Source organism: Acipenser ruthenus, chromosome 1, assembly GCF_902713425.1.
Source record: "Acipenser ruthenus chromosome 1, fAciRut3.2 maternal haplotype, whole genome shotgun sequence".
Lineage (NCBI taxonomy): Eukaryota > Metazoa > Chordata > Actinopteri > Acipenseriformes > Acipenseridae > Acipenser > Acipenser ruthenus.
In genome coordinates, this window is record NC_081189.1 from 36,345,348 (window position 1) to 36,367,509 (window position 22,162).

Genomic DNA, 22,162 nt, shown 5'->3' on the forward strand with positions numbered 1-22,162 from the left:
AATCCCCAGTGGGGGACACTGCTGTTGTACCCTTGAGCAAGGTACTTTACCTAGATTGCTTCAGTAAAAACCCAGCTGTATAAATGGATAATTGTATGTAAAAAAAATGTGATATCTGTATAATGTGAAATAATGTATAATGTGATAACTTGTAACAACTGTAAGTCACCCTGGATAAGGGCGTCTGCTAAGAAATAAATAATAATAATAATAATAATAATATATATATAGTGTAATATATATATAATGCATCAGTTAGTCTTGTTATTAAAATGACAAGTAGAAAAGGGGCAAGGAAACACAAGCAACCACAGACATCCATCATCAGTTAAATGAAGAACAACATGCAACTCTCTGTAGATAACACAAGAGAGAGTCATAGAAACGGCAATGGCAAGGAATAAAAAAAATAAGTAAAATGCGGTGTCAACTTTATGTGCTATTTATTTCGGGAATAAACAAAACAATGTCTAATGCTATTTGGCAATGCTATTTGGCATCCTTTGTTTTGTAGTTAATTCACTGGGGTAATGTAAGGCCTACACAACATATTCTTTAATCCTGTGATATATTTTTTTTTTTAACTTTGACATGTTACATAGTGTAACATCTTGCTATAAATTAAAGGTACACACAAGGGCCATGACTCCCTGCCCCTGCTGCTATGTTATGCTATGCTGTCTCTGCCTGCATTCTGTGCAATATAATGGCTTTTATTACTTTCTGAAAACAAACTAATATCCAAGCATGAAAATCCTGTGTTCGTCCCAGCACTAATATATATATCAGAATACATTACCACACAGTTGGTTTTGAGCCGCAATGTATGAGTGGCGCAGCCACGAGTGCATTGCTAGCTCTAAACCAACTAGAGACATTTTTGTGTGGCAATATTATATTTTACCCATATTATTATTTTATATATTCTATGCGTCTTACCTTCTTTCTTAAGCTGTTTTTGTTAGGCTGTTTCTTTAGTTTTTGTAAACTGCGACGAGCTGCTGTAGAAAATGCTGCATTCATAGTTATGTCTGCACAATGCTGCTAAGAATGCTTGGGAGAGAACTTGATTAAAATATGCCCTAATTTTTTTAAATGTTTTAGTGACGAGATGAAATTTAAAAACGTGCTTGTCCAGGTCTTCAGGTTTCTGGTGAAATTCTCTCGTTTCTCCCACTGAACACGATACGACTTTGTGAGGTTTATTGTGAGTTTTCTGTGACCTCATAAAATCGCAAGAGCGATTTAATAATAATTCTAGTGAAAATCTTCTGACTGAGCAAGAAGACGAAGTGTAACCAAACAATTGCATATACAATTACACTCAATTATTCTGTCAGGGTAGAACTAAAGTAGACCTACCTGGTATTAAATAATGCATCCTTCACTCAGTTCCATTCAATTTAAAATGGGTCTTAAAGTTCATAGAAAAAAAAAAAATCTTCTTGTACCCTAATTTAAAATAAATACATTATTAATAATAACTTGTGAATTGTTCCCTGTCTTGTAAGGCTGTAAATTAGCCCTTGGCTCAGATTACTTTATTATAGTCCTGCTAGAGCTTGCTGATGGGGGATATGATGTCACTCAAACTTCCCCATTGTATATATTCGTACCACATGCGTGGAGAAGGAAATTGCTGTGTAAAAAAAGTATTTATTTCCACAGAATTGGAATAACAAAGTATAAACATATGAATAAGAGTATTCTGGACTTTGACTGGGAAGAACTGTGATCTGAACCATAAGATAACTGAACAGGTCTAATCATTTCCAGATTGCAATCCTGCTAATAAAACAGAGGACTTTAAAAATATGCTAAGCTTGTGACTAAAAAAAATTCTAACATAAGATAAATTACAAGTTGACAATGAACTAGGCCTTTGGTATAACATCCAACAGACATTTTAAAACTGGCGGCATCCAATTACATATAAGCAATAAGGGCTTAATACACTAACCGTCAATGCATTCGATAGGAGCAACTTGGATGACTTGTTACAGCAATTACATTTTTACACCAGTTCTCGTTTCAACAGATTTCAGCAGCTAGCAACCTTTCAACTGTTGTTAGGGACAAGGCCTTCAGCTCCATCAGATGTACATTTGATAACTAGCATTCTCTTTGGCATGCTGACAAGTTACTAAACCAATCCAATCTATCCTTTCTTTTGAGACACTGTATTGTTCATTTCAGTTTTCTGCCTTCCAAGAGTATAATACTGCACACATATTAAAAGTCTGAATTGCATATTTTGAAGCAGCTTTTCAAATAATCTACTGGCTAAACTAATGCCAATTAAACATGGCAAGATCTTTGCATGCTCAAACTTACAGGTCTGTCTTCTACTAACTGCCTCAGCTGTATACCCAGTATGGAAGTCTGAGGTGGTCATCCATGACGCAGGCCATGTCACCCTCTTGTCTACAGAGGCAACAGAAACAGGTATCTCCTGCTGTGTCTGACCTGGGAACCTGCAGACCTGGAGAAAGACTAGAGTAACACAGTAGCAGTTTTACAAGACGCAAGAAACCGTACTCCATTCATCCTTTGGGAGCATCAGAAGTCATTCAGATTTTCTTTTTTTTTTTTTTTAATGTAATCATAACTCACACTGGTGGCCACACTGTTGGAGAATTAATCTGTGATAGTTGTATGTTGCATCTCCATACATGAATATGTATAATATCTCTTTCATACATGTATGTGGATTTATTATTAATTGACTTGCTGCTCACATCGCAACCAAGATATCAACATACCACGTCGCAACCAAAAATGCGTCACATACTGGAGTGCTCAGAGAAGCGTTTCACCCACGTGGATTCCCTTACACTCATACAGTACATTACTAAGGCCCTATCTATTTCACGGCAGTGAAAAACGTGACATGGACCGTGAAATTCATTCTTCACCGTGAAAACTGTCTATTTTGTGTACTTTTACCCTGCACTTAAACCCAATTAAGTTATGTGTATCGGACCAGGTTCCTGATGTGATTATAAGCTTGTTTCAATTTCAAAAAGAAAACTGGCTAGAATTTATTGATTGACACTTAACAGCAGCCAATAACCACTCTGGGCTCTCCTCACTGATTGGTAGATATGGGCATCCGGAGCGGGTTTAGTATCCTAGGAGATTTCAACTGATATTGTTAAGCGAGTGAACATTTTGCGAGTGTCCAAAATGAAAAAAAAAAGCCTACAATAATTACTGCAGCCTATCGTCTACATTGTAGAACCTGCAATGTTTCATTGGATCACATATGTCGAGCTACAATCCAGCGGCCTTTAGACTAAGACAGCAATCAAAAATGAAAAAGGTTGCATATAGTGCACTGCTTCAAAACGAAAAGGTTAGTTTTGCTCAAGACAGGCGGCTACAGTTGTGTGATTTAAAACAAAATAATATGTATAAAATACATTAACAAAGCAGGTTACTCTTGATCTCTGCATCATCATCCTGTATTTGTTCAGATGCATATTCTCAGTAACTTTTAGAAGCAACAACACAGATTATGTTCTTGACAATAAGTTAATATATATACAAGACACATTTTTAATTTCATGGAATATTTAATTTTATTAAAATATTATTGATTTGTTATCATGGGGTCCCAATCGTTACCGTTACAAGCCTAGTACATTGTAAATATACAATCCACCCCATCTACAAATTTTTATGTATAAAAGAGATTCAATGGCTTTAGACAGCATTGCAAAGTTCAAAACAGTACTGCAAATAAACCACTAAGCCACTGAAGGTTCCCTATGCATACTTTTCAGAAGCATTGTGTAAACACCTGATGAACCAGCTTTTCAGGCAAGCAAATGATGTGAATGATCAAGCATGCCAAGAGCAGTTCACAATCTTTAAAGGGTATGTTTTAACGGTATGTTTTATTATTGTAGTTTAATTTTATAGAAAACAGTTTCCATTAAAAAAATGTACACATTTGCACTAAAATGGCAGAAAATATGTTGCAGGTTTTTAAAGATGTCTTACACTGTTCTGAAATCATTCTCCACCACTGCTCCATATCTGGTTTGCATTTACCCTAGCTGCTGCTACATTGTCTTCCATGCTTGTTTTTTAAAAACAAAAGGTACTGTAGAAATGAAATAGTAAAAGTTAATTATGAACATATGTTGTTTATTGGAGAGCAAAAACAAAATGGCAAAAAATAAACAAAACGTATTAGTCCTGGAGTAACCAGTGTATCATAATTGTACTGAATACAGAATCATACATAGGCCATCAAGGCAGCTCCTGCTGTCTCTAGTGCTGTGCTGTTACAGTAACTCCATTTTGGTGGTGGAGGGAGTAATCTTTTTGGCAAAGCCATTAAGAGGTTTCCAGTAACTCTTCTACAATACACAAAACAATCTCAAGAGAGCCTTAATCAGAATGTCAGTAGGTCTTTTTAGTTTACAGTTAGAACTGCAGTATTAGAAGGCATCAGTTAATAACAAAATATATGCCACGTTTATGTCTTGGTGAAGGATACACACAGGCAACTCCTAGCACAGTTTCAACAATATATTACACTCAAGTCTTCTTTATCCTTCCCTCCCCATAAAATACACACATTTAATTTGTTAGTTTAACCTCTGCAAATAGCTTTGTTTTTGCTTTTTCTGCAGTATCTGCATAAGTGATTCATCATTAAAAAGGGCTCTGCAATTTTAAATAAAAGCAGAAAATACTGCTTGAAGCCCACATACTACATTTCAAACGTAACACGCCAAGCCTATTTCACTTTGGCCATCTAGATAAAGGGGAAGCTTGACAAGCACGACCCTATGTTAATGTCCTCCCATGAATTACTGTAGCAAAACCACTAAATCAATTCACAGTATCGTACCTATTTTAGGAGTTTGATTTTAATGTTGGAATACATGCCCTCCACGTTTCATTTTTCCAGTTTGCTGCAGTACTGGCTCACAAGGGGTGAAGAGCACCACAAAGAGCTCCGATTTCCATTTAGTTTCATCAAGCTCAGTGCTTGATATAGCACGTTGGTTCTAAAACATGACAACTAAAATCATCCAATACTACATCAGTAAGACATAAATATGTGTTACAAGGGAACAGCAACCAAACTAATATTTATCCATGTTTGTTGTGAACAAATAATTCAATTGCATATCATATAACATATTATTACACCCAGAAGCAATAGAGAAAAAAGAATATTCATATTTCTTTGTCAGATGGAGGGATGAGCTAGTCTGAATGAATACAAAGCCATCAATGCAGCGGCTGCCTATTAATTGTTTATGAGCTAAGCCAGTGCCAAAGACACAGGAAGACAAAAGTAATTTGAAAAGGTTTCCAAACTGCCCAGTTCACTTGTAGCACTGCCAGGTAATATTAATATTTGTTTCTTTTCCCACACAACGTATATTTTGTTTCTTACTACTGTATCGTTACAATAGGGGCCGTGAACTAGTTTAGTTGTTAGAAGTTTGAGAACCACGGTGTTATAAAGAGAACCATGCTTGAATTAATTTGAATAGAAAGCTGTGCTCTTCAAACCTATTATGTCTTTACAAGTATCACCTCTTAAGATATTATAAGTTAAGTTGCTATTTCTTTTTTGTTTAATTTGTAGAATTGCTATTGCATTTTATAAAACAATTTGTAATGCCTTGCTTTTTAAAGTTATTTCAACTTCCTTTTTTTTTTTTTTTTTATAAAAACATTTGTGTGCTGGGATTCAAGTTACCAATAAAGGAACTGCATGCTAAGTCTTTGCTCACGGCAACACCAATAAGAGATCCATACAAGTGTTTTCTGTGCCCATAAATAATAGAAAGACCTGACTTATAATACCTTAGCAAGCCAATACAAACTTACTGTCTTCACCCAGAAGAAAAGCTGAAAAGAAAACATGATGGACACACATACAAGGCCAATTAAAACAATCAAAACATACTGTTGATTATATGTACTGTTCACAATGTTACTAATCATTGAGGACATTATTATAGGGACAGCCTCCTCCGTTTTCGACAAGAAAAATAACCTTAGGGTTACAAAACAAGCAAAAGAAGCTGTTGCTGTAGTTTTTTTTTTTTTTTTTTTAACGTAGAACTGAAATTAAGACCATTATATTAGCTGCTAAAATTGAAGTATTGCTGCAGGAGTATATCAGATGCAGAAGACATTTAAACTGAGGTTTAAGCAATTGTCTGTTAAATAATGAAAGATAAACATTATTTAAAAATCAGGACCAAAAAAATAAATGTAAATGCACCCTGGCTGAGTGATGACAAAGCAATAACATATTCACAATAGTCATTCAAAAGGACAGCGGGATACAGTATAGGGCTATTTCACAATTTTACCCACATCTTTTCATATTATTGCACATTTACTGCTGAGTGTGCTAAGATAGAAAGATTTTGGTACAATAGTATGTTTGTTAGCTGTTTCTTCCTCTCAATATATCTGTCATGTCATGGCCATCTAAAGCACTGTAAACAAACTCCAGGAGCTTCTCCATCTAAGAATACCCTTTAGTTGCATGAATGCCCAGAAAGCTGTATCACAAGCACAGCAGAGGATACGGCACAAAGGTGACAGCTGAAGCTCTTACAATGAGCTAGCTTGAAGGTTTAAAGGGAACAGAGGGTACTTCACATAACAGGATTTGCATGTCAACATCATGGATTTGTTACTCACAGAACTCTTACCTGCTAGTCTGGAATTAACGTAAGGAGGGGACATGTTGTTATGTGACCCAAGGTCCCGGTTGGCCATGTGGTTATATTGAGAACCATCCACATAATTCTGGAAAGTGAGAAACAAAAAAAAAAAGATCAAAAACTGGCTAATAAATTAGCATACAACTGTGGAATTTCACTTTAAAAACATAAAAATATAAATCTATGGTTGAAAGGTGTGACACTGTACATTGAATGCTACTGTATACAATTCTTATGCAAGACTTAAATATGTACAATATGTTTGTAGTTATTGCATAATACATTCTATAATACAGCACATTACATTTTTTTTATTTCTCTTCAGCATGTGTATCATTAAAAAAGGCATATGTTACATTTATTATTTGTTTATTTAGCAGATGCCTTTATCCAAGGCGACTTACAGAGACTAGGGTGTGTGAACTATGCATCAGCTGCAGAGTCACTTACAACTACGTCTCACCCGAAAGACGGAGCACAAGGAGGTTAAGTGACTTGCTCAGGGTCACACAATGAGTCAGTGGCTGAGGTGGGATTTGAACCGGGGACCTCCTGGTTACAAGCCCATTTCTTTAACCACTGGACCACACAGCCTCGTCCAAGCTGTGTCCAAGCTGTGTGTTTTATATCTGATATTATAGCCTGTTATATATATATATATATATATATATATATATATATATATATATACACACACACACACACACATACTGAATTACTCAATGTGTCAGATTTTATATTTTTAGCCATAATTGTAGTACAGTATTTATTTCATGTTAGATTTAGAAATGTCATTTTTCAATTTGTCAAATTTTCGTTCAGTATGTGGAAAAATACAAAGTGGTACGTAATTCAATCTGGTAATGTAACCTTATTCAGCAGGTTTCAATCGACTATTACATATTTGGGTTAATATTAACCTCTAAAAATAAAGCCATGCAAATCCATCTATTATGATGTACTCTTTCTTGACTTATTGTCAACCCTTTCCATTCTCCTTCTGTTGGGTTAGAATGGAACTAATACATTTCAACAAGTTTACTGAAGAAACTTGATTCTATCAGGTGCAAATGAAGCACCCTTGAGCCAATATGAAACATTTCTAAAGTAACATACGCATAAATTAATAAAGATGCAAACAGTATAAAAAGGTACAAAACAAATACAAAACTATGTACTTCATTTATTCTTTCATGAGGGATATACAGGATTTTACTATGACAAGGTACAATGAACTAAATTGACCTGACTGCTATTCAATGCAAAAATGAAAACATCATCATATATACATATTTTAACGCTTGTAGCAATGTATAAAAATACTGTACATTACTGTGTTTAGTTTTTGTCCACATCAGAGTAATCCGTTTCCTGAGTGGCTAAGGAAGGGGAAACGCATTGACAGCAGACTCATAAGTACCCTTATTTTTATGCCAATGCATTGTTCATACCTAAAGAATCATGAATAGTGTCAGACACAAAGGGTTACAGGAGCAGCGCTTAGAGCTGGAAAGGGGATGTTTTGAATCCATTTACCAAGGAGACTTTTTGTGTGTATTTGGTTAAACAATTAACCTTGCCTCGGTTTGTGGTCCTGGAAGAAAAGCAACTTTATCTGAAGCTGCTCCAAGGGGTTGGCCATTTTAAATATTCTGCATTCATGAAGAGGGGTCGGGGTGTGGGCAGAGGGATCCTCCCCTCACCACACGGCCTACTGAACTGAGCATTTAACTTTTACTCTGTGATACTAGAGAGCTGAGTGTGTACCATCAAACAGCCACACCCCTACTGAATTCTTAATTTCACAGACACTGCTTTTTTGTTGGGATGTTTTAAAAGTGGTGTATCGTGAAAATGGCTGCCATCTTTAAAACATGTAAATGTCTCAGTTTACTTTACAAATGATCTTTTAGAAAATCCATAAATTATAAAACTAACAACAAATCATTTCTCTCAGGTTTTGTTTTTGTGTCATTCCCAGAAAGTCAGCTGATCATTCTATATTGTCATAGTATTAATGGAAGATAAAGCGGCAGTTGATCAGTGCTTAACATTGTATTGAAATTAGCCATGTGCTTTGTTGCATGCTCTTTACTAGACCAGCGGCATATGTGCAAATACATTTTCCTTAACCAATTTTATTTTGTTCTATCATTTGTTGTTTATTATTATTATTATTATTATTATTATTATTATTATTATTATTATTATTATTATTATTATTATTATTATTATTAAAACTACTATTTAATCCCAATTATACATTTGTGTTAGTTGGAGGATGCCCTGTAATGTTTTCCAACATTTTTCTGTAAATGAACAATTTGTTGCAAATTATAAAAGTTGTTCGGTTTCTCTCCCCCAAATTACACACGACTGTACTTTGTTTGGTTTTCCAGATGTAAACTCCTGAGTGCTTGTAGAGATCTTTTAGGAAAATTCTAAAAATAATAAAGTCTACACAGAAAATGACAGCCCAGATTAAGAGAATACAACTGTTTATTTAATTTTTTCAGCAAAAGACAAATAAATCCATTCCACAGTGTGACTAGTTGCCAAGCATTGTAAAACATCTGTAGGTTTAATGTTACACAACAGCATCCTTTTTCAATGTTTTCAGAATAAGGCACAAACATTCACAATTTTAGATGAAAAACGACTTTCCACCTGCAATAGGGCAGTGGTTTAGGCAGATAACAGGAAAGGAAAGAGTTAAACTAAACTGTTAATACCACACTAGTGATGGTAGTGGTGGTTGCGCTTACCTTAGATGGGCTGGGGCGGGTTCCATTTCCCCAGGAACCAGAGCTTGTTCTGTCTTCCAGACCTAGGAAAGTAACACACATTGCCATTAGATTTATTTTAAATCACCAATCATCCCTTACCCTTGTGCATTCTTAATGGCCATCGTATCTGGTTAACCAGAATTAATTATCAAAACACAAAGCAGGGAGACCATATCTTTTTTTTTTTAAAGCTCAAAGTTTACCTTCAAAAACTGTTAAGTAAGTCAATGAGCAAGCAAAGGCTAATGAGAGGGGCAGGCAGTCTGCAGAATGATTTCACCTGTTATTTATTATATGATGCATCTCTGATATAAGCAGGGTTGCTGTCAAGTAAAAGCTCCACCACCAAAAACTCACTGTTTAGTCTGACAGCCCACACCCCTGACAATATTGTAGCTGCACACAACTACTCAACATAAAGTAAACACAGCAAACCTAATTAAATATACTGGCATGTTTTTTTTTTTTTTTTTTTCTTTAAAACACATCAGGCTTTAATCCCCATAATATAAATCATCCCTTTAAGTATCAAGCATTTGGCTGCCCATCAGATTTCCCTGATGTAATTAGAATTCAGATCATCAAGATTCACTATAACCAATAAGAATCCCTACTAAACACACACTCAAACTGGTTTACAGAAAGAGAATGTACAAATGTATAGCTAATATATTACATTGTAAGTGTAGTGGCACAGTATTACAATCAGCTTAACACAATAGAGCTCTGAGCAGTACACTGCTAATCAGTGTAAGCCTCTCCTCCACTATACACAGCAATTCTTAAAATAGTAAGACCCCCCCCCCCCCCCCGCACAGAGACGACGGAACGAATTTCAAACTGGGACTGCTGAAAATTAAAGGGAGAGGGGAGGCACTTTCGGGCAATATTTAAATATATAAAAAAAATCTTCATTTTTGTACATTTCATGGTCAAAATATGCACAGACCAAGTGAGTTTCATAAGGAATAAGACAGCAGCACAAAGTGAAAAAATCTCAAACACAAGTCTGAAAATGTAAGTTTTATGTAAGACTGAAAACAACAAGACAACATATTAACTACAATGCAGATCAGATGTTTCATAAATAAAATGCAATGACATACTAAACACACATAGCCTACTTTGTGTCATCCTTAGATGTCTTTTTAAAACAGTAAAATACAAATAAAATACATTCAATCTTTGGCACTAAAATGCGTTCATTCTATTCAACATGTTTAATATGTCTATTCGCAAACTTAACAGTTGTATAAATGCCATTGCACTTATTATGTAGCCTATTCAAAAACGACAAGCATTTAAATATTTGCAACAACTATATATAAAAACAACATCCCAAAAGCTTACATTTTGATTTCAAACATACTTTTAAAAACAGGAACGAGACAGCTGTGTTATGTCAGAAATAAAACATCAACCCATCTTTAACCTACATAAAATAGTTAACTATAGAAGTGAACTATTCAAATCATCAAGCACAAACATTATACATTGTCCTGGTCTCTACTGTAACACAGACAAGACTTGAAAACATGCTACAGATGCCTGCTATTCGGGAAAGTTCCGCCACAACGATCACTTCATTTCGTTCTGTAGACGCGCTGGGAAACAGAGTTACAATTTTGAAGGCTAGTACGAAAGCAGATTAGAGGCATTTGGTAACAATTGTTACTTATTAATATAGGGTTGGTAGAGTTTGACATTTATTTATGTTCTCTCTACCTGTCTTTAAAGCTGTAATTAGAACTGTTAAACCATGGGCTGGATTAAATCGAGCTCAAAATATTTTGTAGCTCTACATTCCTTAATGAAAACTGGTGGCTTTCCTCTCACTGAAAGGAGGATGTAGTCACTACACTACACTATATTACATTACAAACTGGTGATTTCGTAAAATACAGATATTCTGTGTGGATACACACGGCTTGTTAAACTTAAATAGCAAAATTGTAGAATTAAGAATTTAAAAACTCCATGAAGTATTGATTAGCTTATGTGTTTGCATTAATAGGGGCGCTGTTTAAATTGCAACCCAGGGATACAGAGCAATAAACCGCAATGAGCTAGTTAGTCAGGGAGTTGCTTTTTTCTGTGAGTAATTCTTTAGTTAAAGAAAGATTGAAGTCAATTTGCTGTAAATTGATTTGTTTTGATTTTGTTTTTATTTGAAGCAGTCAGCACACAGAAAGGCAAGTAGAAGGCTATTGGTAATAATACATGTAAAAATCTACCAACCCTACTTATGAACTACCCAAACAGCACGGCAACTTTACAGCATTACACCATAATTTCCCCCACATTTTGCTTACTTATTGATCTGTTTAAATCTGTTTAGATTAGGCTATTCCAAAAACTGATTTACGCTCAGGAGTCATGCTTACAAAATGTTGCATAAGAGAGACAACATCTAGACTGTCAAGGACGTCACGGTGCACATGCATGAAAGCAGGATGTGCGAGTCTTTTTTGGCTCATTGTGCTGCATAGCCAACTTTTAAGGCGTCCGAGAGCAGATAAGGACCGTTCTGACCTTGCAACAGATACCAGCAACGTACACAGTTTGATGAGCCGGTCAACCTCCTTGAACAGCTGTCGAGTTTGTGGCTGTAGGGTACTAAAAAAAAATCGGCCAAATCGGTCACATTCTTAAGATCCTTCTCCCTCGTTAAATCACCCAGCATCATTAATTGAAGGTGTAGCCTCTAGCTATTAATCTGTTGCGGCAGCGGAGGTAGTGTTTTATCCTCAGGATTCCCGACGGTGAAGTTGACTGACACAGAAACCAGGTGGATTTTCTCCCTTTGGGCTGCAATCTCTATGACCTCTTGGTCAAAGCGTCATTGAAGCTCGACTGACAGCAGATCCAGAGCTTCATAAAATTCCACGATTCTTCACTGGTTTCCATACGAACGTCTTCTATTTCTGTGGTCTGTCTGTAGCGATCTGGTGTTCCGCTAACTCTTTTTGGCTGAGGTACTTTATTATAATTTTAATTATTTTTGGCTGCAGCACGCTGTGTCTTGTTGAGCAACTCAGACTTTTGGCGACCCCTTCACAAGGACCAAATATCGCTTCACAGCATAAGAGGCCAAAGTATGTTCTGGCATTTTAGCCTGTTTGAGGAGCCCTGCAATCTTTGCACAACCTTTGTTTCACTTCTCACACTCTTGTCGTCTTTCAGAGCCAACAAGGTCGCCAAGAGTTCTTCATAGGCATAACAGACACGGGAGATTGCTGCTGCATGCACACACTACCTGGTTGGGCAAAGGCTCAAGAGATTGCACACGGCTTCCTTACAACCAAAATTTGCAGACTCGCGAACCGCATTTGAGACATCACGGGCGAAGTTTAGTGCATCTGCCACAAGATGCACCTCTCGACTTACTTCTTGCAGTACAAGATCGAGGCAGTGATTAGCACAGTGTACACACAGTGAATCCGGGTTTAGTTCTTTAACCTCTGTTCCCCAGGGAGTACGAACATACCGGTACGTTATGCAACTTGAATTACTGAGCCTACAAAACCCCTGATCACATAATATTGTAACACTAGGTTTCTGTAACACCTTTTATTGGTCTCTTGCGCCATATAATTATCCCAGTCACAAAAATGTCAACAGTGTTTGTAAACCGGCGAAAATCACTCCGTGAGAAAGAAGTATTAGTAATAATACTGAATTCAGATTCTGATTTAAATTCAAATACATAAAATTCTTCCACTGAATCGGATGTCAGTGGGTGTGTCAGTGAAGACATAAGCAAAGCATATTTACCATCAACATCAAGTGACAGAGAAGAGGCAGCGCCAAGCTCTGTGCGTTGCTCTATGCTTCAAGGAGTATCATACTGAAGCATTAGACACTATCGCTCCCTCCGCCCCCACAACCTGTTTACCCGGATATGATTTATTCATGTCTCTCTCTCTCTCGCCTTTTTCGGTGTGCTGTAAAATCCCAGAAAGTGGTTCTGCACTAAGTTTTTCATTGACAAATTGTAAACTGCATGAGAATTGTTCAGTAGTACATGTCTGTTGTACCATCTGCAGTCAAACCAAAGAAGGGGCTTTCTAGGGCCTGTGCAATGATCTCCCTTTGAATTGAGTGTGCAAATATCTCAATTATTTCACTTTGGATTGTGTCTGACATCCAGTTGTCTCGTCGGTTCAGCCACCGCAGTATCTCCAGTTTCTGATCATCTCAATTCATCTCGGTGCTCGTTGCCACGAAAGGGTATTCCTTGTCTGCCAAGGAATCTGAATGAACCAAACAGCATATGCAGAGCTGCTTTTGCCATCGTCTGCTGTAGTACAACACCTTCAGATAGAAGTGCACTAATCGGTGTAAGACGCAGTCCAGAGATCTTTTTTACTGCTTCTGTCACGTTCGCTGAACTTATCAGTTGCTTTCCGCCAGTTTATAAATCCAGTTTATAAATCCATCCTTCACAAAGGTTAGTTCACATTGCACCCCTTCACCGATCAGCTTTTTTTGGGTTGCTTGCATGCACACAAAGCATAGCAGATGATCGTATTCCTTAACATAATGCAATCAAGACCACTTTTCAAACCAAGCTGAGCTACAGCAGAGAGAATTTTTCATTTCCAAAGCAGCGAGTAGGAAATCTGTAGTCCTTTGGTTGAAATGCCTCATACAAAGGTTCAGTGGACACAGCTGGGGGCGTTGTTGCGGCAGTTACAGTAGGTACCGGTACAGGTGGAACTGCAACCTTGATTATTATATTTGGCAATGCATTTTCAGGGAGCTGTACAGTAAGTCTACGAATTTTAAAAGGTGGTGCTGCCATACATCCAAAAAAATCAGAGCCATTATCTACTATTATCTACTACACAGCAGGCTATTGAATTTATTTCTTACCACACTCCAAGTCTGTCATGTTGTTCAGTTATTTTTGAAATAGGCGTGATTACACTCTTAGTAGTTCCCTTCTACAGAAGCTTATTATGGCCAGAAAGAATTATCTGCGTTTAACATTATTAAGCTTAAATGTAAAAAAAATATTAAATTCAATGAATAAAAAGAAGCACTTTGTTATTATTATTATTATTATTATTATTATTATTATTTATTTCTTAGCAGACGCCCTTATCCAGGGTGACTTACAGTCGTAAACAAAAACATTTCAAGAATCACAGTGCATGTAGCAAGATAAATACAATGACTTTAGTTCAAGCAAGTACAAGTGTGACAAAATACGATTCAATAATGGAGCAGATAACAGTGTCAGTGATAGTTACATCAGGATATAATTAAATACAAAATACTACAGATTAAACACTTGGCAGATTACAGTACTCTGAAGTACAGGATTAAATGCAGTAAAATAGGGGGCAGATAAGAGCAAGTAAAGCACATTTAAGGAAGGGAGTTCTACAGGTGCTTTCTGAAGAGGTGAGTCTTTAGGAGACGCCGGAATGTGGTCAGGGACTGGGCAGTCCTGACTGTGTGCTCTTGGAGCCATTATAATTGTTTAATCTCTCAGTAGTACAGTGGTTTCACCTCCCCGTGCATCACTTGCCTGGGCTGTTGCAGTAACAGTTACAAAAGGGCATATGAATAAAAAAAAGAACACGACAGAGAAGACAGCAGCACTAATACGAGTGTGAGTTCTAGTTAATAGTGAAATATCCTTTATCCTTGACTGTTTTAAATGTGGTTCTGGAAGTTACAGAGGTTTCTTTTTACCGTTTTGTCATCCGTCATCGCAAAACCAGTTGCTAGGTCAGGACACATTTGTAAAGTAAACACAGTCACTCATGACAGTGCTTGGTGCTGATATACTGCCAGTGATAGGTTGGAACAATAAACGTCCGCCCTTGCATATCAATGCTTAGTGCTAACTGGTTGAAACACTAAATGCCAGCATCCACAAGGCAATACTAATTGGTTGAAACAGTTGATTCATTACTTTCTTGCAGGCAGTGCAAATGCCCATCGGCTTGTGGGGGTGCAGCCGCACTCCCAACACCCCCAGCACCCCCACTTCCTGCGTCCCTGCTCTTGCAATTTACTCAGATCTGTCAGCCAGGTATTAGTTTCACATGTACTAACCAGTTGGTGCAACACAATGATACCAGTTATTTGACCCCTGTTGTATGATATGTCTGCAATGCTGGCAGTTTGTGTCTGTATGTGTCAGGAGGAGGCTATACAATAACCAGTGAGGGTCACGGACTCAAGTTTCATGGAGAAGTGTTCTTAGGTGAAATAAGGAAAGAAAATAATCTTTAGAATGAATGGCTTTCAACAGTGTAACATGTTTTCCGTGTTAATTCAGATTTACTCAATCCCTTGGATTTATTGATTTATTTATTTATTTTAACAGGGATTTTAAACAAATTCTGCAGCGCTCAGACACTTCCTCTATTATGTTAGTTTCAGTAATCCATGTGCATGGATTAAGAACTATAATTGTTTACAGTAATCCAACAATAGCCCCATAAAAGAAAATATTAATAAACATAATAAATACCGGTGCATTAAAATTCACTCTACCGTTATCTTAAATATATTTGGCAGATTACCATTTAGAATGAGATGATTTTTTTGTGTTTGTGTGTCTACTTGACAAATTCAAAAAAATATAATTTTATTACAGTAATACATTGTGTATCTGACTGCAGTGTGACCACAGTAAGGGTGGATATGTAAAAAGTCAGATAAATGAATCCCGTTTTAAATACCATTATATACAGCTGTAACAATTACTAGTCCCACAATTATTGTTTTGAGATTCAGCTTTTATTAGGGAGCTCCCCTAAATCCCTTGTTTAGAAATATATAGGGCAGTAATGCTTGTGACAGAGTAGCCATGTGGGTGCATGCATTCGCTGCTGAGTGACAGGCAGACAGGAGATTGAGATGGATGTTGACATTGATCCGCCCCAAAGGCAAACAGGATTTATTTACTTATCAGCACACTGAACAGCTCACGTGACACTACCAGTAATGGTAGCGCACGGAGTACATACAACACACTGTACGGCAACTAATAATAAACTAACGTTGCTGAAGAGCTTGATCATGGCGGATAAACAGTTAGTGCGGATATGTGACGGGTGGACAGACGATGGATTACTGTATATTAAAAAAATGGAAAAAGAACACTGAAGTACTGATGATTAAGTATACAAGAGTAAGTATTTTGAACTCAGAAGAGTATAGAATACAGCTATGCATGTTTACAAGTGGATTCTGCATATTTCTGTTCAATGTCTTATACATGTCAACACATTCAGGGTTATGTTTAACATCCACCCCACAGCTACCTAATTCAGTGATGGGTCTGCAAGCAAGAGCTTCCTTTTTATAAATTGAAACAGGTGGAAGGAAGCTTGATGGTTTGTACCTAGTATAGTATAGGCCTAGTTTCTATTTTATTATGCTAATTTAGGAATTTTGTAAGCATTCCCAACCTCTGTTTAACATGCTTACATTTATTTTTTAAACTGTAAATCATTATATTTTATCCTGTTAACCACCTGCTTGAAAATGTCACTATTTAAATACTTCCCAACTGTTAAAGCAGTTAAGGAACTTCCAGTAAACAGACAGAAAACACACAACAGGTTTGCCAAAATAAAACATCAAACATCTAACATCTTAATATGCTTTACCATACCTCTCTGTTTTACAATGCTTACCTTTATTATTATTATTTGTTTATTTAGCAGACACCTTTATTCAAGGCGACTTACAGAGACTAGGGTGTGTGAACTATGCATCAGCTGCAGAGTCACTTACAACTACGTCTCACCCGAAAGACGGAGCACAAGGAGGTTAAGTGACTTGCTCAGGGTCACACAATGAGTCAGTGGCTGAGGTGGGATTTGAACCGGGGACCTCCTGGTTACAAGCCCTTTTCTTTAACCACTGGACCATACAGCCTCCTGTGCTTCACCATGCTGTGACTGCACTTTATTACACTTTGCTATGCTTTTACTATGGTAAACTTTTATAAGGGTACATACAGTTCTGAAGAAGAAATCACTGTTCATATTGAACAGCCTACACGACTAAATATGTATATCCATTTCAAAATAATCTTATGATTCACATTCATATTCAAAGACACAACACTAATAATTACATGTATATATTCAGCATATTACAAATCTTCAATTGTACGTGCAACGTTAGGCTGCACTTATGTGCACCGAGTGTTAACTGTAGCCCATAGAGACCGCATTAAGCCCTTAGGTCCCACAGTGTGGTGCAGCTCGCCTATCAGAAACAGCATGAAACTCTGCACTGCATCAATCAGGAGCTAATAAAGTTACACTGACAGACAAGACCATTTCTTTCACAGTGATGAAATTAAACTAGTTTGACATAAAACAGAAACGTATTAATACAGTTATCTTGCTTGTTATTGGAAAACAGTCCCATACCTATTAAACCAAGGTTTTTTTCTTGGAGGGGGGTTGGGGGAAAAATGATTGCAGTAGCTGGTCTACTTTTGCATTTTAACACAAGTACTCCATAGTTTTTTTTTTTTTTAATTCTATATTTATTAGAATGTGGCAGCTCTGTGTACTGACGTAGCACCATGTTGTAGCTTACCCAATTAATCTTTTTTTAATACTAGCATTATAACCCAAATCACTGGTTTTATAACATATTTCATGTTTTCATAGCCTTCTTGAGTCTCAGACTACCCCCTTGCAATTGCCAATTTTTATACAGTACAACGTTTGTTATAGGTCGAGCACCTGTCTTTACGTGACTGCATATTTTAACCTGAACATCGCCACTGTAATTAAAATTAAACTGGCTATTAAAACCACCTGCCTCTCATGGGCCACATTTGTAACTTGTATAGGATTGAGTATAACATCAATTTTACACTGGACCTTTGTTGGCAATATTAAAACTAAAGCTAAATGTGTGCCTCTAATATATACCACACGCCTTTGCAAAATTTGAATTTCCTTGTTTGGATCAGTTAGGCAATTACACCGAAAAAAAAAAATAATAATAATTCAGAAACCAAGTTTGATTTCATAAAAATCTCTAAAATAAAGATACATAAGAATTTTCTTGAAGAAAATAATTCTGAATAGTTAACAATATTACTGTAGGTTAAACTTTGTATTTTATGTTATGCTTGTGAAACAGCAATCTGTCTCAGAGGAGGGGGGGGGGTCTGTTTTGAACAGGGAAAGGATTTTTTTCATAAGCATGTTAGTACCACTACTTCATTCATTTATGTATGTATTGAGCACTGTAAAACTTATGTAAGAAACAGCTTTCATCTGGAGTTTTTTTTTTTTTTTTTTTTTTTTTTTAACTAAACTGGCTATTTTAAATGATGAAAAAAAAAACAGTTGAAAATGTTTAATTTGTAATTGATAAACACAATTTCTCTCTAGTTCCTAAGGTTGAGGTATGAGGCTACTCTGAATATGAAGAGCAATACTGTTTAACACTACATGTGAAAGAGTGCACAACCAGAAGGTTGAAATCTACCAGGGTAAGTGATGGACCGTTCAAAACATCAGACTTCCAAACACAGTGCTGTTCCAAATTGATACAAGGGTAGAAACACACATTGGGTATAATTATTTTTGAAATGCTTCTCCAATTTTAGAAATACAGTTGTATTCACAAAATCATCTGACTTTTCTATTTCAATTAATGTTTTATAAATCAAGAACGACTCAAAATGTAAAATTTTACTGCTCGTTCCATAAACAATTTACTATTGGTGGGCTCTGGGGTTAGGTACAACGCCTAGAGTTTCTGCAAAGTAATAGAACCAGCTGTTAGATACAGTTACACTTTGTTAAATTCTGTTCAAACCACAAATAATTGGAAACGGCACTGAAATCAAAATAACCAGTTAATGTTTAAAGGACATCTTGATTCATGTTGTTCTCGTTCTTAAAGAAGTACTGTAGTTTGAAAAAAAAAAAAAAAAAACCTTTTCAACTCCTTCCTGGTTTGTGGAGTTAGGGGTATACAACCTTTAATTAAAATTATGAAATAATAAGTACTCCCCAACACATGGTACTCATTAAATGTCCCATTTTCTTGCAGGTTGTCACTGTAGAATGCCAGACAGTGGAGATCCATCAACTGGATTAGCTGACCTCGACCACCATGGTGGTTACTGCAGTTCTTTTGGTAGAAATCTTTTTTTTCCCCTTACACACAATGCACATATGTGCATACACGAATGGCATTTTAAAGGTTTATGTACTTATGAAGAATGCTATGTGTATGTGTATAAATTTTTTTTTTTATCAGAGTAACATTTTCACGAAACAGACTGCAAGAATGTATGGAACCTTTACAGTATGTTGTATACAGCCTCTGTGTCAGTAGAACCTATACAAATCCTGCTGGGCTCAGGTAGGATAAGTAAGCACACGTTTTTTCAAAGTGTATTTATTTGAGAGAAAGCAGCAGGTTTAAATGGGCACCAGAGTGCCCATCACATGCAAATCAATCTAATGCTCAAACTAATGAATGAGGGGAAAATAAATACATGCTATATCTCAAATGACACATCAGGTGTTACTTGTTTATGAATTCCATCTTTATTTAATTCAACTTACTTAAGGAATGTTTTTGTGAATAGGGCTCATTACATTGCTATGTATAGTAATATGTACATGCAGGTTTTCAGTTGTATTTAATTATTGTTCTTATTTTCTGGCACATATTACTGTATAGATTACTGTAGATTAATATCTGCACGTTATTCGATTAGGAAATTGGTTGCTGACTGCACCTTCTGGGACACTAAGTCTGGCTTTAAGAACTGGTATTACACTAAGATAAATGAACAGCAGTTCTATCGATATCCAATTAAGACTACAGGCATCATTTTAATGTTATTGATCTGACCAAACTTGATTGATTCTGCTGAAAATACTTCACTTTCAAAGAGTCCATTATTAACAGGTGCTTATAAAAGAAAATAAAGCCCCCTCCCCCCTCCCCCCTCCCGGTAATGCCAGATGTTTGCAGCTGCCTAACAGCATACATCCTTCAGAAGCTGTCTCTGCAGACTGCTTTGTAGAGGCTTCAGTAATTGTGTGCTTGCAGGGCCTGGACAGCTGGATCAATGTTGGGAGGCTTACAGTGTTGTGGATGAAAAGAAAATGTACAGTAGCAGCCCACTTTATATAAAATAAATCTGTAATGAGACTACCGAGTGCAGAGCAACATGGATATCAGAACTGCTACACAAATTGTCTCCTAAGCAGTGGTGATCACTGAACACTTCCTAACTGAATGCTGGCCCAACGGCTAATCAAGTACAAATCTGTGTAGGATAGACTGCTCTTGATCTTTTTTTGTGTTTGTATAAGGTTGGTTCAGAAATGGACTGCAATAATTACTACACACGAAAATAATTTTTAATTTAAGAAACTACCGTAAAAAACGTTTTTATAGTGTTGCACCGGGGTACAAGTCGCTCCCTTTTTGAGACTTCAAGTTTAAATATATATCGTTTTTTTAATTACAGTGCACATCTTAACCTAGGCTATACTTAGGGCTTCTGTTTTTCGTTTTTTATTAATTGTATTTTTCGGTGCTTGCATTTGGGCAAATTCAACAACGCGCAATTTCAAACCTGTTGTGTAGCATTTTCGTTTTTTGTCTGACAGTCCTACTTTATCCAGTGTAACCGAGCCTTTGGCTCTCAGGTTCATTGTGCATGAGTTATTTGACCCAACACAGGAATCTCTCTTTCAGTGCATACTTTTATTCACACAATACGATAAAAACAAACAAACAAACAAACAAAGCAAAACAACCTGGAGTTTTTTTGTTTGTTTTGTTTTCTTTCTGATTAAACCTAACTAACACTACTTCAATCCAATACAGGTCTCCAGGTCTCAGGTACCTTTGCTGATTCCAACCAGACAGGTCTTCTCACGGCTGTACGCAGCCTTCACAACAGCACCCCTCACCACGGGGGTTTACCCTGACTTTATGCAGGGCCCCATTAAAACAAATTGGCGCCAGGTGCTTTGCCTGACTCCTCCCCCTATTCTGCCACACCAGTCTCAAAAAGCATTGCAGTTACAACAAACTCAAACAATAACATTTACTCGACTTTCTAACCAATAGCTGTTCGCTACGGATCCCAGGGTAGGGTTTAGTCTGAATGTTGACAAATCAATGGCTCAGGAGGGTGGGAATAAGGAAATTCATAATGACAGCTAGAGTTAACAGAGAAGCAGTACGTTTCTAAAAGAGTCTGAACACTTAGGTTTAACATTCAAAGTGACTTAGCATATTGATGTTAGTTAAGTTTGTGTGAGCCATAATAACCGCTCTGTAGCAATCCCATTGTTGCACTGGTACAGTAGTTTAACATCAGACACACCAACGCATACGTCTCACAGGCGTATTAGTCGCTCCCCCCTTTTAAGGGCCCCGCAAAAATGCCTAGAAAATCAACTCATACAACAGTTTTTACAGTAATTAAAATACCACTCAGCAACAATGTGCTAGTGAGCACATGTGTATAGTATACATTATTGGATTTGCACAAGTTTATAACAGTATGCACCAGCAAACCAAATGGCATGCAAACATGTCTATTATAAGTAATGGGGACACATTGGTTTAGCATAGCAATTTGCTACTCAAATGTGGACATCATCTCAAAATCTGATCAGCAAATAAATA

General features: G+C 36.7%; 1 protein-coding gene and 1 long non-coding RNA gene across 13 annotated transcripts in view; one reads left to right on the forward strand and one right to left on the reverse strand.

The window, feature by feature from the left end:
* LOC117972799 (transcription factor 4-like) overlaps positions 1–22,162 on the reverse strand; it is a 175,617-nt gene that overhangs the window by 112,784 nt on the left and 40,671 nt on the right. For all 12 annotated transcript variants that reach the window (XM_059024479.1, XM_059024459.1, XM_059024482.1 and 9 more), the window contains 2 exons: positions 9,476–9,537; positions 6,699–6,795 (listed from right to left, as the gene is read on the reverse strand). In XM_059024479.1, coding sequence (XP_058880462.1) covers positions 6,699–6,795; positions 9,476–9,537 — 159 coding nt within the window. The remainder of the gene's footprint in view (positions 1–6,698; positions 6,796–9,475; positions 9,538–22,162) is intronic.
* LOC131737170 (uncharacterized) lies at positions 16,526–19,689 on the forward strand. The gene is made up of 3 exons (XR_009328738.1): positions 16,526–16,649; positions 18,886–18,986; positions 19,553–19,689. It is a non-coding gene; the product is annotated as an uncharacterized LOC131737170 (long non-coding RNA).